Consider the following 17,182-nt stretch of genomic DNA (forward strand, 5'->3'; position numbering starts at 1 on the left):
CCACTCCAAAAAAACAAAACAGACCAAGCGGTGATAAATTATTTTTTAAGACCAAATTACCCATTTACAAAGTCACTTATGGCGACTAACACACGTTCAACTCTCGTTGGGTTTCTATACGTGTAGCTTGGTCGTGTTTATTACGGTTCGGATTTTATGATATGGAGAAAGATCCATTGCTGTGACGGTGAGACTGAAAACGAGAAGGAGAAAAGCGAGTCTGTGTGCACCATCGTTGAAAAGGTTCATGTATATTGTAAGAAAGCAAGCCAGCAGGGCGAGCGTCTGCACTGTACGTGCAGCAGAAGGAACGGAAAGAAGGCAATTTACGAGAGCTACTTGTTTTAGGAGGCACCAATCAAATGCCACGTTCAGGAATATTGGTGAATTCTACAAGCTTTCTCTAGTGTATCTGACCAAATTAAATCTTTTTTTTTTTCTTTTTAATGAGTATACATTGTATGCGGACCATATAAATTACTGGAACTACAAATTACCAATCTCACAATTGGAGCCCTTTCTTTATTTTTATTCTCTTTTTCAGTGATCCTGAATTCCATGGACAAAATAATTTAATTCAGAAATGAGAAAAGTTATTATTATTTTAATAACTTTAACGTAAATTTATATAAAATAATTAAATAATAGCCTTCTTTTGTTCCAAACAAGCACGTGAGAAAAATGGAACTACGACATTCACGTCCCCTGGACTACAATTTTGTTTCAGTGAGCCCTGTGGGTTGGTCGTTAGTACTCAAAATAGATTAATGGGCCTTTTACTTTGAGGAGTAGTATCAGTCTACAGCCACATTGATGTGCGAATTGGGAACTTTTATAGTGCCATTTGTTTATTTCTTGATTTTTGTTTGTCTCTTTAATAAGTCCAGGGGACCCCTAAAAATCGACTTTAATAAGAAGGACAACGTAGCAGCAACTTGATGATGTAAACGGCAATGGACCGGATTCACTCGGCCCAACCCAACCCCACACGCATCCTTCATCGCTTTCTACCTTCTAGTTTCTCCAAGAAACTTTCTTGAGCAAAGAAGTCAGAAATCAACGGCATATGCCGCCTTGTTTTTTAGATTCAAAGTTCGGAAAGGCTGGCCTTTCGTTTCTCCAACTTCTCTTGCCAGTTAAAAAGGCAAGCATCAGATACTCCCGACTCCTTAGCCATTTCCCCAATTCCAATTTCCCATCACTTCTTCTATTATCCAGTCCTGTATTTTCTGAACAAAAAAAAATTAAACGATGGAGAGTATTTTTGAACAGTTGCAGATTCTCTTCCTGCATTTCTTTAAACAATCACAGTTAAGAGGTTTCTGGAGATGCAAACTGTGCTGCCCATCTTGAAATAGTAAGAGCTCACGTGTTTTGCGTTTGGCTTGGCAGGGGAGAAGTATCTGACGTTCCTCGTTTGGATTGACAGGGGAGAAGTATCTTAGTCGTTACGAAACTTTTGGGTAGGTTTGGGCCGGGTTGGTGAATGTGATAAGAATTTTTAGTTTTAGAAAAAGTTTAAAATATTATTTTTATTTTAAAATTTAGAATATAAAATTATTTATTATATTTTATATAAAAATTTAAAAAAATTTATAATAATGAAATAAAATTAGAATTTTACAAACAGGTTTGGAGAATTTAAAATGGGGGAAAATCCCGTGTGTTGAAGCCTGTTGAAAACTAGCACTTGGTTTCTGCTGCGACCTGAACTTTACTCATTTATTTTTCTTTGACAAAAAAAAAAAACGCCTTGTAAGCAATGACTTCATGATTAATCCATTTTCAACTTATCTTATTGGCGAGGATTTGTCTAGAAACTTAAAATGTTATTTAACTGCTTAACCTTATCAATTCTGATTTGTTTTGTCGCATTCTCGATAACTAATGTTTAATTAGAGCTATATCTCTATTTTATACTCTCACGTGCTTCCATCAATAATTCAATCTAAATGCCGATTGCATTTTAAATACAAGGAATAGCCCGTTTTATTACAAGACAAATTACCAGTTATATTATATATATATTGCTGGTAGCTAAGAATAATAACGAATCCGATCAATGTGCTTAGTATTCTCCGACCCCACTAGCGCGACAATTATTTTGGTTGGAGGTATCATTTTAAATGTTTTTCAATCCAATTGCATATAATTATATAAATGACCAATCAATTGAATAAAAATTATAAAGGGTTGACACTGTGATTAAAAAGAAGAAGAAGAGGAATATAACTATTAGCCAATTAAGTCGACTCTTGGCCCTTGTTAACGATATCTCTTAAGCAACGTCAATTGCGCAGCAGATTCTTATCAAACTATGGCCTGCCCTTTCCCATTAATAGATCCGATAAAAAGTTTTCTTTTTATTTTTGTTCCTCTCTCAGTTATCTTATATTTTCAACATCTAGCGAGTAAAACTATTCGTTCGGGTTAGAGGTGTAAATTGGTTCGGTCTAATCTAGGGGGTAAGTGATCAAAATTTTCGGTTCATTGTTTTTTTCAGACCAAGTATTCATAGGGACTAGACCAGTAGTTATCAATCCAGTTGGTCCGTTTGGTCATGCCTAATTATTTTTTCTTTTAAAATAAATTTACTAAATTCAAATTAAGTAAATTACTAATATGGATTATGTAACTAATTAATTAAAAAATATTTTATATAGTCAATGATAATAAATTAAATAGAAATTATATCATTAACTTGTATAATTACTATATAAAAATAATATATTAAATTATTAAAAATATTTTTAAAATTTATAGGTCCCGAGGCCGGATAGAATTTTTTCTGTCCACAATATATGGGATTGAGACCTATTGGTCTGGAGTTCGATCTGATCAATTTTTCTAGTCCAGACCAACTCCTTACACACCTAATTTGGACTTCTTCTTTTTTCCCGATTTGGAGCCCATATGAGATTTTCGGCCTAGGTCAAACCTTAGCCAAAACCCGTATTTTAAAATCCAGACCTATCTAGTCTGAGCTAGGTACGAAATTCAGTACACGGATATATATATTTATATAAATCTTCAACCCTTAATAAACAAAAATATTCGGTTTTTAAAAAAAAAAAAAATTTACATGCATTTGATTAAAAAGGTAACTAGTTGTTTATAGTTTTCTTTATTTTTTACATAAAATTTAGTGTTTCATTTTAATATATTTTTATTATACATGATTTAAAAAAAAAAACTTTAATAAAATAAAGGCCTTTATATAAAAAATATAATAATAATAATAATACATGTCAACATGGTTTTTTTCTTAAAAAAAAATTAATTACATATACGACTTTGTTAAAGAAAATATAGTCTAGAACTCGAATTTTTGAAATTTGAAATCCGATTTCATCCAGGACCGGAACGGGCCCAAATTTAAAATCTAGTTTTCAATTTATGTATATTTGAATACTCAAATCGAAACCAAATGAACAATCCTATTACTCGCCAAACCATTTCATCTTGAATTGTATTTGGTTGTGCTACAACTCAAAATGAAATACTAATAAAATTAGTAATACTTCAAAACCATGTAATCAAATTTAAAACTCTTTTTTTTATTTTATTAGCGTTAAAAACTCTCTTACCAATATGAAATTTTCCAGGCAGTCGGGACATGGAGTGGTACGAGTTTCTCACCCTTATATCTAATGGATCAACTGATTTCTCGATAACCGGGGGGGACCAGAAGAAAGTGTGGTCGTCAGATGCACGTGTGAATACCTCGACAGTACGAATGCTTCCTGTAAATTTCTAGAGAACAGCAGCCGGAGAAGAAATCTAACTAGAAACTTGGGGCCGAAGGAAAGGGGGAAGAAGCGCATAAAAAAACAGAGGTGTTCCAGAATCCAGCCAGCCGCCTTTCTTGAAGCGTCTTATTGGTGTCAAGGGTTACTGAGCTCCTAGAAGGCATCCAAGTCACTGCCACTTGTCATGTAAGTATTCTTCCCCCGTCTTCTTTGGTTTGAGCAGTGATGTCATCCTGTATAGATCTGGAGGGAGATGCTGTTTTTTGTCTTTTTGGAGAAATTTTTTTTGATATGGGTCTAAAATCCTCAATTAATAACGTGAAGAATATGTAGCAATGCAAAAGATATTTCTCTGTCTGGTTACTTTGAACTGTCAAATGAAATGCACTAATTCAAAGACGAAAAACGTTCAACTATTTATGATATATTATATGATTTAATTTTACGTGACTACAATTTAAACAGTGAATATTCGCAACTATTTAAAATGTAATATATTAATAAATAAATAAAATTAGATATAAGATAAAAGTTACCATTAATCTTAGAAAAATCTTATTTATAAACTTGTGTGGGTAATTGATATAGTAAAATATTTATATGACATAATTTGATTTGAAAGATAAATTTTACAAATTAAATTTTATTTTTTAATACAAAAATATACAATATCGACTTGAGAATAAAATAATTTAAAATTTAAATAAAGAATTCTTCTACTCAACAGACTTGTACACATATTTGTTAAGAAAAAAAAAATGAAAATAAATACGTGATGAAGGGCTGTTGAATATAATTTTTCTAAAATAAATATCATCGACCTCGTAACTAACAGATTATCCACCACGCCAAGAAAATAAAATAAAAAAATCCACCAACAATGTCGTTAGGCATTTGATCACCTAACTTAAAAGTAATGCGGTGCTCTAATACATTGCACCGCTACCATCCAATGTATCAAAGAAACATATTACTTGGGTGTGAAGGTCGCCCAAAACTGAAAAGTCGCTGTGCCATTACCCCATGGCTGCCGGTGGCTACTTGGAAAGTTTAGACCGCGTTTTATATGAGAATAAAGTGTTTTGTCATATGTTTTTGACTTTTGAATTTGGAAGCAGTCCTCGGCCTTCAGTCTTTCACACTCCACAGTTTGGAGTACTCGCGATCCACTTGACTCTCACTCGCTTGGAACACTTCTTTCCCTTTTATCTTTGACCGACTTCAGTCGTCCTTAGCCACCAAGAAAACTCTTGCACTAAACGTGTTCCACTCTCTTTACACTCTTATTATGATATTATATTAATTTTATAATAATAATAAAAAATGAAATGCGCACCCAGCATAATTTCCCACCACTTGTCACGCAACTTCCTTCTCTCTCTCATTCGCCTTCCTTTATAAGTCCAGCGCATCTTCCTTACTCTCTACTCATAAGCCATTCTTCCAAAAAAAAAAAAGGGTTCTCTCTTCTCCTCTGGATCTCAAGAGTGTTTTGGCTCTTAGTTCAGACTTCAGAGTTTCAGTTCCTCTAGTTCTTAGTGCTCAGTTCATTTGGTTTCAATTTAGATCAGAAGCAAACGGTGAAAGAGATGGCTCTGGAAGCTCTCAACTCTCCGACCACAGCCACCCCTTCGTTCAACTTCGAGGACGCTGCCAGCCTCCAGTGGCTTGAGCCATGGGCCAAGAGGAAGCGTTCGAAGCGTGGACGGTTTGATCACCCACCCACCGAGGAAGAGTACCTCGCTCTCTGCCTCATCATGCTCGCTCGTGGCGGTGGCGGCGCAACTTCCAGAAACATTAACTCCACCGCCACCGCCACCTCACAGAGCCACCAATCTCCCAGTCCTGCAGCACCAGAGGTGGCGACGGCACCTGCACCGAAGCTTGTGTACAAGTGTTCTGTTTGCAACAAGGCCTTCTCCTCTTACCAGGCCCTCGGTGGACACAAGGCCAGCCACAGAAAACTCGCCGCTGGACTCGAAGACCAATCCACCTCCTCCACCACCTCTGCCACCGTCACCGCCAGCACCGTCACGGCCTCCAACAACAGCAGTGGTAGGGCCCACGTGTGCACCATCTGCCACAAGTCCTTCCCCACAGGACAGGCCTTGGGTGGACACAAGCGTTGTCACTACGAAGGCGGTGGCGGCAGCGGAAGCAGCGCCGTCACCACTTCGGAAGGTGTAGGATCTACACACAGCCACAGCCACAGCCACAACAACCTTCACCCCCGTAACTTCGACCTCAACCTCCCCGCTTTGCCGGAGTTCTCACCTAATTTCTTCATGTCAGGGGAAGACGAGGTGGAAAGCCCTCATCCAGCGAAGAAGCTCCGCATCTTGATGCCACCAAAGATTGAAATTTCTCATTAGTTAAAGTTAGGATTTCTAGTAAAATTAGGACTTCAGGGATTTTTTAATCAGACTAATTTTATTTTTTTTCTTGGAATTTGTATCAGACTAATTACTTTTCGTTTTTAATTTTTGTGTTTCTTAGTTGTGAGAGATTTTTTTTTTTTTTTCTCTGTAGATAGAACTTGGAAGTCTCCCTTGTGTTGCTCAGCCCAGTTTGTGATAGTGATAATTCAATTAATTCTTTCCCATTTCAAAGTTCGACTATTTTTCTCTATCTTCTATCGAATTATCATATAATCAGTCTAATTCTAAAATGGCCAGTATCAAAAGCTCTACACTCTGTCCTCCGCACAGAACCATGATCATTAGACTGCAATCATAGCATCATCAGCGGGACTGGTGCCAGACTCTGTTTTGTTCAGTTGATGCCTCTTGCGCATGTTAGACAGAGAGAGTACGCGACGGTTTTTAACTGTTAAAGAGTACAGTAGGCGGTGTCCCCTGTCCAGCTCCATGTCCAGGAGGTTCACGCGCAACAGCATGTTAGCCTAATAATTACTGCATAAAGAAGGTGATGGGGAATGCTGATGAGAACGAGAGGGGGATGTCTGGTATGTGGATAAGAAGGTGGCATTTTGGGTTTTCGGAACGCTGTTTCCATCTGCAAACTGATTAGGATGACAGGTGGGCTTTGTTTGAGCTGGTGTCTCTCTTAATTTTAAAATCTCCTTTTTTGAGATGTTGACTCTGCTTTCCAATTCGCAGTGTCAAAATCCTCTCTTGCCACGACACTGTTTACATGTCAAAATAAAGTTGGGCATGTTTTAAATGCAGTAAAAATTGATTTCCTTCGGCCCTGCCTGACTGTGTGTACCCACTAATGTGGCCGTGGTCCTGTGGGGATCTAAATGGACTCTGCTTTTTCAAGTATTCCCATCAGGGTCCAAATTGGCTTCCGAAATGTATAGGTGTGGCTTGAATCAGAACCACCGCCCAAGAAAATGCACAGCCTAAAGTAATATTTTAAGCAAAGCCTACTCCACCAAACTTGGCGACATTTCTCCCCAATGCGAAATTAATGCTCCTTCCAATAAGGGGGATCTGGCGCACTCACTAAGATTTGGTTGATCTACGCACACTGTTCTTTCAATGAAAACCCAGATGTAAGGCAGACTGTATTAGGCATATTGGTGGCTTAGATTTGAGCAAGAAAAAATTCATTAGAGAGGCTTGAAATCACTGATTTCAATAACTTGTCTTTTCCTATGGTGTGGGAGTACTTGCTCTCTCACTTTGCCCATTGGTTTTTTTCCCTCTCCAAGCGAGAGTTTCTTTAATAAAAAGGGATCAAGATTGGTAAAAAGGATGAAGTTCCTCAACAAACACTCAACGCAACTAATACAATACTTAGAATAGAAAAAAAGGAAAAAAAATGGGGGGTGTCCTGAGACTAAGCATTTGGCCTTTTGCATGACCATTTCAACAACCACCTTACGAATGTATAATGGTTTCATTGTAAGTGGTCATTGGAGGTTGTACAGAAAGTAATCTACTCCGATGGAGAGATTAAATTATCGTGTTAATAAGACTAAAAATGCCACTAACCTTCTACAAATTAACCAAGCTTTAATCATACTGCACCTAATCAAGTGGTTCACCCTCTACATTCCTCCAGCTACCAAATGAGGCTCTTGACAAAAATATCGATAAGGATGAAGTAGGCTTTGCGTGTCGAATAGAAATTTGAAAGTTGACATCACTCTAATTTGGAATTCACATAAACTATTACAAGTCATGAGAAGGTTAATGCGATATTTTAGACTAGTGGTTCGGGTTGGGTTATGGAGGCTCGATCTCGAGGCATCCTTTATCAGAGAAAATATATCTTATCAAAGAAAACAATTTTTATCTAAAGTGGTTTAATCAATATATAAGTTGCTATTTTTATTCTTTTATTTAAACACACATTTAAGCGTTAAGATAGAATGATAAAAGTGACAAGTCACGTTATTAAATGTATATATATAATAGTATAAGACTTCTGTGTAGAATTTTTCGTCCACTTATAATATTGTGTCACGCTCACGTTAGCAAGTATGTAAATCTAGGATGAAGAATAGCACTCTATTCTATCTATCAACTACCTCAACCAGCTCTATCTTAAATAGCTCTACTTATAATTTGTTCTCCCCATCGACTGTTGGTTCAGCTAATATTAACTCGAAAATTATTGCACGTTTGATTTCCAGTCATGGTCTGCTCAATACGGGAAAACTATTTCAATTAATTAAGCTCTCCATGTGTATGATTTAATAGTTGGTCGGCTAACCAACTTGAGGAAAAAAAGATAATACGGGTTGCAATTGGATGGCCTACATCAACGTCATGGCTTCCTTGATCTGGATAAACACTGAAAGAATACCCATATATACAATGAAGACAACAACTATATTTGAAGAGCCTATATTTAAATTTTTAGCAAATTAAAGGGGAAAAACACTGAATTTAAGTATATATGTTGCTTTAAAACTATAAAATTTAGATAGGGAAATATGCAATAATTTCTAGAGTACTAATATTTTAAGGTCTTACACTATATACGGTTTACGTGGTATAATTTGATTTAAAAGATAAATTTTAATTATCTTATAAATCAAATCTTATCATTAAAGTGATGAAAATTTAATAAAAATTAGATGTGCAATTATTTTTACATGCTCCTTGCGCACTCAACTCAAAACCTCTTTATTTATGAGATCCACGTACAATCTTTTTCAATTAAATACTTCTTTACACGGAAGACTCACAACTTTTTTTTTAACTTTTCATAAATGCATTTAAACTCATCTTAATATTCAAATATATTTAAACTCATTTTACTTAGACTATACAAAACTTATTCTATCATATGAACTTATTACTATTCATAAAAAATTAAACTTAATTCAGCTCAACTCAACATCTAAAATCTAATCCTAATATTCTTGCGTTGTTTAACTGTAATTAGAAAGTGCCTGGAAGTTTGCTAGCAAGAAATTTCTTACGAATCTGAAAGCATGATTCTGGCGAACATCAACACGAGTTCTAGACGCGTAAGAAATATCAACGTATATTGTTAATTAAAGCTTGTACTTCATCGAAATTTCTCCATTTCCCGAGCTAATTCTGGTTCGCACGTACAGTCTCCAGCTTCCGGTGGATTCTTCCAAGAAGCTTCTAGTTTTTGTCCAAGTTCTTTGTACCATTTGAGAGTACGGTTAAGACTTTAGGTAATAGGGCGACGGCGTTCTTGTTTGGTAGGCATGCAGGTTGAAAAATATCACGAAGGAAATTCAACAGGAAAAGTAAAAGGGAGAATTAATACAATTAAATAAGGAGGAAGCCCAATTCAATTTCAAAGCATTCACCTCTTTTTTCTTTTTTTAAATGTTAGAGTTTATCCGTCCACCTCATTTTACGTTCGTTAAATAAAAAAGCACATGAATACCTTATCTGTATATTTGTTTGCGTTTGTAAGTACATATACATGAAAGTCAAGGACCATAAATTTGTGGTCCTCTTCGCCCTTACGTAACCATTGTCTCTTGCAATTTGAATTTTAGCAAAACCCCGCAAATCTGCACAGCCTTACGTCTTGCCAACCCCTATGCACATCATATGCAAATCAGCACAGCCTTACGTCTTGCCGACCCCTATGCACAGCAGCATTTTCCTATATATATATATATATATAAAAACAGTATAAAGTGGCAAATCAAGTGCATTCAAAGTGGGTTTTTTGGTCTGCATCATGAGCAAGTTCGAAGTACAATACATAGGATTTACTGAATGCCAATCTCTTCGACCCATGATTGGTTGCTCTTTTTCACAGTGGAAGAACCACTTAATGCTATATCTTTTTAGTGCACACGATGGGCAAATACTACGTAGACTATTTTTCAGTACGTGGATGGTCCACAGCCAGTACTGGGAAATGATGAACCCAGCAGCCGTTAAATGTATAGATGGACGATCGAGGACTTTTGTTTTGGCCATATTGGATGGGATGGGTTGGTCGAGATGTAGACTCCACAATCACCGCCAAATCTGCCACACCACACGCGAAGTTCCAATGGATTTCATTCCTCGTAAAAGGAGGGGTTGAGATCAGAGCTAGACCGAGTTGGAAACAGTTTAAACACATAAGTCTACCGAATATATTATTCTGTAGATCGAAAAAACTGATTTGATTCTGAACTAATTTAACCTAAACTAACTATGTGCTAAATCTAGAAATATTAATTTTCTGAGAGTATATAATAATTATTAAATTATTGTTGGATCTTGAACTGTCAATTCATTTATGAAATTAATTGGCAGGAAAGACACTCAAATTTTTTATGAAATTGAACGAATTGACATCGAATATTGCGGGCCTGCAATAGAGTGTGAACCAAAAAAACTCACTCCCCAAAAACAAAGTTGTTGGTGGCCGGCCCAAGAATACGAAGCCCGTTAAAAGAGTGGGCCCTCCCATCTACAGGGCCCAGAATACTGGCCTTGTGGCCAGCCCAATTGATGTCCCACATTCTCAAACAATAACAAATCCAGTGCTCCGGATTATAGGAACAACCGCACTGAACATTTTGTTTGCTATCTATCAAGAGTTTTGTTATATCAATCTGAGATCATATTTAAAATTTAAATTGATATTATTTTTTAATAAAATTTATTTTATAACTACTCACACTAGATAAATGCACGTATTGATGCACAAATCACTTACAATTAAATTTTTCCATCTTTCAAAGTAGAAACTGCTCTGCCACTGCCAGTCCATCTTAAACTGTTGCATAAGGCGAATAAAATATTCAGTAAATGAAAAAAAAAGTAAAATGGGTATCCACGGCGATCTCTTGTAGATTTTCATCGGATCATCATCCATAATGATAGTGATCAATCTCGTCGTCATGATGAGAGTTTTAAGTCTGTCCTTTTTATCTTTCAGTTTAAAGCTCTCTCGATTTTTCTTAATGGAAATTATGTCATCTTAATTCTTACCGTAGAGTTATGTTCTTTAACCTCTCTCGTTTTTTTTTTTCTTTTTTTGGCATAAATAATAAAATTAAAAAATATACGATATTTTTGTGTCGACAAGTGACGCTAGTGGTAACAAAGAACCAGATTCACACTGAAAAATTATTTCTTCAAGGGGACTCGAGCAGCACTATCCAAGCAATTAATAATTCTAATCATATTTTGGATTAGTTTCTGTATCCAGTCATTAACGATATCAATTATCATCTTCACTTTTTTACAGAATAAAAAATAAAAGATGAGAAAAAATTTTTGATTAAAAAATAGATGCGCACACAATTTAGTACAATAGACAGCGGCGATGCAAGCAATTGGAAACATTTCCTTAATCCAAATTCCACCTTCTTTATTGAATTTTCGGTGGGAAAGACCCGCCCTCTCCATATTATAATCATATTTTCCCAACTTTGTAAGTAAATTTTTTCGTCTTTCAATATCTTATGCAGAACTTGCTAAAAAAAAAAAACCATATTCACACAAAGCAACACGTGTTGTTGGCCGTGAGAAACGAGGAAGGTTTGGTGAAATTGTTTAATTTTGCAAGGATAGAGGGTTAAAAATAAATATAAATTTTTTTTTTTTTAAATTTTTCAAAGAAAGTTTTTAGATTTGCATATCTTAAAATTTTAACTTGGAATACAACACAAAACTTACTGGCATCATCCTTTAAAAAAAAAAAAAAAAAACCATCGTGTACCCCGCAGGGGGATATTGTCGGGTGACCAAGAGATGCACACCAAGTGTTCGAAACAAGACGTTACTGTCCATGCACACCATATGTTTGGATAATGGCCAGTTCCTCATGATATGTGCAAAGAGTGCATGTGGCTTCGTCGATGGCGCAACACAGTCACCGGGCTGCCGAGAGCAACCCAACCAAACCAGGTTAGTGTCGCTGAAAAGGAACCACCGGCAAGTAGTTCTGGCTGCGACCGGGAAGACGCTGATGGGACATGGACAAAGAGCGGGTCCCGGTTCTCTATAAATTTTAGGAAAATCCGAGATTGTGCGGTGCACGTCGGTCAGTTTTTTTTTTTTTTTTTTTTCTCGAGACAGTACAGTCTATATACACTGCCCTCTTTCCGTGGAAGTAGGTTCCACGGCATCCTCCACCCATTTTATTTAAGCAAAGCTTAAAGGCATGATAATAAAATATGAAATAAAGTAAGTTAGCAGGACGATTTGGGGGACAAAGGACTCGCAAGTTCGCAACAAACAAAAACGGCAGCGGGGGTTACAATCCATTCGTTTCGGTTTCGCCGCATCTCTCACTTGTGCATTCAACAGAACCTTCGTTCAATTGATAAAACCAGAAAAGTCCGTCTAAAAAATTAAAAAAAACAGTAATATTTTTTTGTCAATTTTTTTTTTTTATAATTTTTAATCACACTAACTAAAATAACATTGTGAAAAAGTATTTTAACCATATCAAAACACATAAAAGGATTCCTCTTTTTGGACAATAAAATTATAAACCCACGTTTAGGAAGTACAAGTTCGATGGCCACCAAACATGTAAAATTAGAAAGAAAGGAAAAAATGATTCCGCTGTGTACTGAGATAAGGTGGGATATCTCTACGGAGTGGTACAACTGCGCTAGAACCATGATGTTGTTTTACCCCCCCCCCCCCCCCCCCAAAAAAAAAAAGTCTTTTTTTTTAATCTGCTCGTTGGACGGTGGAAAACAAGTAGTTCAAAGTCCACTTTCAAGGCACTTACGAATCCTCACACTCTGCTTCATATCCCCCGCACCAAGTACACTGAATCACGAATGGAGAGCATAGTAAATTAAGAAACAACATCAGATGGTGGGAATTGTTTTAAAAATCCAAACCAAATAGAAAGAGAGATCCAACGATCGACACAATCCTCAGAAAGGAATCTCAAGAACAGAGGGTTTGCGGCAACACGGGGACGCTCGTGCCCAGAGTTTGGAATTGGAAGATAATGTTATGTGTGTTATATGATGTTATTCCAACTCAACCTCGACCTCGACAACCCCACCCCCAGAGTGGGTCCCTCACAGCACACCCCAAAAAAAAACAAAAAGTCCATCCTCTAACAACTACCTTTTAACTCGACCATAGTTATTTTTTAACTCCGTCGACCTCAACCCATTGTGTAATTTCTTTCTACCTTTAGCCTAATTTCTTCACTCTGTTTTGCTTATTTATTTCATGGTTGCTTTAGTTCTTTTACTCTCACAGTCTCACTCTCTTCCCTCGCTTTGCTTCGTCCGCACGATAAAGCGATCCGAGGTAGAAAGGAAGAAAAAATGAGCTGCAACGGTTGCCGGGTGCTGCGAAAGGGCTGCAGCGAGACATGCGTTCTGAGATCGTGCCTGCAGTGGATTGAGTCTCCCACTGCCCAAGGTAACGCTGTTCTTTTGCTCGCCAAGTTCTTTGGCCGCAGCGACCTCCTTTCCTTCGTCTCCGCCGTTCCTGAATCGGACCGACCCGGTACGTTTTCCGATTTACTGTTCCACTTTATCTATCTTTTCTTTCTTTTCTTGGGAAGAAAAAAAGAATTTATTTGAAATGGTAAGCTTGATATTTTGTTTTCCTTTTATCTTCAGCTTTGTTCCAGTCCTTGCTATACGAAGCATGCGGGCGCACAGTGAATCCGGTCGACGGTGCTGTTGGACTTATGTCTCGCGGCATGTGGCACGTGTGCCAGTTGGCCGTGGAGACGGCCCTTGCTGGTGGTACTCTTACGCCAATAACGGATATCACAAGCGCCGGAATTTCCCCTGACGCATTTGGCACCGACGAATCTTCCGTGCAAAGCCTGTTCCGTCCATCGGTACAGCGCATGCAAGAAAATCAGCCGTCCAATCCTCTCACTCTCTCACTGCAACCTAGGTTCTCCAGATCAGAGATAAGTACCGACCCGAGATTGCCCTCCCCATGGAGAATCAAGCGGTCGATGGACATGATGATTTCGTTCAAGTCCGAGGACTCCGAGATGACTAGCCTTGCAAGTTCTGGCAATGATCGGAAGCTTCTAAACTTATTCGACTGAATGGGAGAGGGAGAGAGATCGAGAGAGAGTTTTAATCTTAGTGTGTAGAAGTCACTGTGCAGTGTAAGAGAGACAACAGTACTGATAATATATAAGAACCTTTTAGTTTCATTTGCCGGAGTTATCTCCGGCGAGCTTTTGGACAAAGTTTCCGAGAAAGTATTTGGCGTTATAATGAAGTGGTGGTGTTGTCGTTTTGCAAAGTAAATATAAACGTTGTCTGCTTGCATGGAATTGTGAGGACCGTACATGTCCACTTGGGGGCCATTGGGCAACCTGATGATCAGATGAGATAAGCCGCTGGCTTCTGGCTAAGATTAATGCAATATAAGTGATTCCATTAATTTTAGCCGTGGGATAATTTCCACGCACCTGCTTCGATCGTTAACGTTCATAAATTGGGATTATGAAAAAGAAAGAGAATATATTATCTGCAAACATAGAAAGGAATTCTAATTTAAATTAATTATCGTAGCAAATTATAGCAAATATTCCGCATGATCACGTGTTAATGTTGGTTGAAATCTTGTGCATGTTTGGTTAAGAGATGCAAATCAGACAAGTTTTCTAGGAATTGTAGGTGCAGCTTTATTATCTTGAGCTGGATTGTTGTCTAGATTAGAGATTATTATATCTCTACAACCATGCAGGAATCCTTTTATCTTTAACCATTTATAAGGGATGGCGATATCTGTCAAGATTGTGTAAATAGACTGGGTATATTGAAGGGCTACTCTTGGACCAAAGTCCTAATCCCTTGACCAATTGTGATTTTGGAATAAAATCACTAAGATCAGGTGGGTCCAAAATTATATACAGTAGAAATGTTTTGATCATAAATAGATCTTATAAATATAAATTTATAACTTATTGTGATTTTATATAATATATTATATTTATTTTATAATTAAATTATTTAAATTTATAAATTTATTTTTGTAAATAAAATTTTTTTATACAGTTATTTTTATATATTATCTGTGGCTTTTATTAATATGATTAATTTTGTTATTTTTTAATATAAAATAATTGTTATGACAAATTATATCAGCTAAGTTAAGTGCGTAAAAAGATATATAAATATATATATATATATAACATAGTTCTTTTATAAAACAAGAGTTGACAAAAATATTTATCGACATTTTTTTTTTTTTTAGAAAAAAAAAAGTGAGAAAAGTAGGTGCGTTGAAAAAGATGCAGTACGTACGCTTCCAGTCCACTGGAAGTGGGTTACACGGCATGCACCACCCATTTATGTTTCTGACGAAAGCTAGCATACGATGGATCGAAAACGACACCCATTTAATCCCGGCAAAAGGTCTGTACATTTTTTCGGCTTTCCAATCCCTTCCGAATCGCCGCGTACACTTGGGTTAGAAGTACTTCCGAATCACTCACGATAGAGCATCTTCAAATCTCCTGTCAATAATCTTGGTCGATGGACTCTCAAATAGTGTCGGTACTGTATTTTTTTTCAGCAAATACCGTATGATTTCAAATATTATCGAATTTAATTTTAATAATCCAACATTGGTAAGTGATAAAAGATGCAATATTAGGTGAAACTACTTAAAAAATCTTAATTATAAGTCCTAAATATATAAATATTTTATAAAAGATAAATTATACATTCACTCACCTATAGAGTAAACATTGCGTAAGTGACTGCTGATGTAGATTCACTTAATCGAAACACACCGTTTGAATTTCAAAAATTCTCCTAATCAAAACACACCGTTCTGTTTCAATTCCATAGCCTTCTCTCGAAATTTTTTTCTTTCCTCATTCTCTTCGTCTGCATTTCCTCTCCTCAGTTTAGAACTCCCTCTCTCAATCCTTCAATGATTACCCTTCTGTAAAAAACGGCACCGCCCTCCCTCCCTTAGTGTCGTGATGGTTTTCTATATAGGTACTGTGGGTGTTTATATTTTTTCCTTCGTCGGGTCTAAAGTGTTTTGTGTTTTTTGTAATTTCACTCAATTTCAAGATTAAGCCAATCAAACCTATGGACTTGGGAGTTTATTGTTGTTGTTGTTGGGTTTGGGAATTAATCATTGGTGGAAAAGAAAGGAGTTGAAGTAGTTCAAAAGACCTAGCCCACCGGATCGTGAAGGATTTGAGTGCTAATGTTTGCTTCTTGATCCATAAATGCGAGTATGGGGAAATAGTTAGAGCCAAAGTCAGCAACTTATTTGGAAAAGTAGAACATTTTGCTCTCCTGTGATCAGAACTGATGTTTCAACTCTAAATACAAGTTCTAAGAGCATAGAAGCAAACATTGTTGCAAGAACTCTTTCTAGTGACATCCATCCTCAGTCTGGTTTGAATGAAGGCAACATGGTAATGTGCCGAATATTGAATTCTATGGATCAATATGTCTGCTCTCTGTTGCTTTCTTAACAATAAAGAGTAGAACAAAAAATTACATATCTCAGACAAACCTATTTTGTACATATAAAAAGAATGATATGGGCATAGAAGAATGAACTATAAGAAATTTCTTAGCCAAACCGATTAAGAGAAAAGAAAAAGGAAAAAAAGTGGAGTTTTTCTAGATTATTCTCGGATGCTTGAAAGCAGACTATATTTTCCTTTTAACGACAGAGGGAGTGAGTCTCTTCTACTAGTTATGCTGTAGTTACCGAACGGACATGAAACTAAAGACCAAAGAGAAAGAGAGAGAAAGGAGCGAGCAGTAATGGTGTTCTACTGTTGATGAAGACGAGACCCATGAAGATCACCAAAATGCTCTCTTGAAGTTCATCTACCCACTTCAAGAGACCCCTCCCCTTGAAAACAAAGAGCTCGTGCACTTGTCGTTTGTAACTTGTTTTCTTTTATATGCCTAGCTTTTTTCTTCTGTTTCTCGTTTTCTTTCTTTCTTTCTTTCTTTTTTTTAAGTGGTAGGCTGATGTAGCAAGTAACTCCCTAGCCATTGCAACTCCCAACTGTACGTAGAAGAACTATTTATAAAAATA

The 17,182-nt window shown here is 36.7% G+C and overlaps 2 protein-coding genes across 2 annotated transcripts; both read left to right on the plus strand.

Moving 5' to 3' along the window:
* The first annotated feature begins 5,167 nt into the window (after positions 1–5,167).
* Positions 5,168–6,358, plus strand: LOC122317194 (zinc finger protein ZAT10-like). Its single transcript, XM_043134146.1, has one exon. It carries the CDS (start codon positions 5,339–5,341, stop codon positions 6,119–6,121), a length of 783 nt encoding a protein of 260 aa, XP_042990080.1. The 5' UTR covers positions 5,168–5,338; the 3' UTR covers positions 6,122–6,358.
* A 6,980-nt stretch (positions 6,359–13,338) lies between these two features.
* Positions 13,339–14,343, plus strand: LOC122315105 (LOB domain-containing protein 37-like). The gene is made up of 2 exons (XM_043130870.1): positions 13,339–13,639; positions 13,756–14,343. The coding sequence occupies exons 1-2, from the start codon at positions 13,456–13,458 to the stop codon at positions 14,199–14,201; spliced, it is 630 nt and encodes a 209-aa protein (XP_042986804.1). The 5' UTR covers positions 13,339–13,455; the 3' UTR covers positions 14,202–14,343.
* The last annotated feature ends 2,839 nt before the right edge of the window (positions 14,344–17,182 follow it).

This window comes from Carya illinoinensis, chromosome 7, assembly GCF_018687715.1.
Source record: "Carya illinoinensis cultivar Pawnee chromosome 7, C.illinoinensisPawnee_v1, whole genome shotgun sequence".
Lineage (NCBI taxonomy): Eukaryota > Viridiplantae > Streptophyta > Magnoliopsida > Fagales > Juglandaceae > Carya > Carya illinoinensis.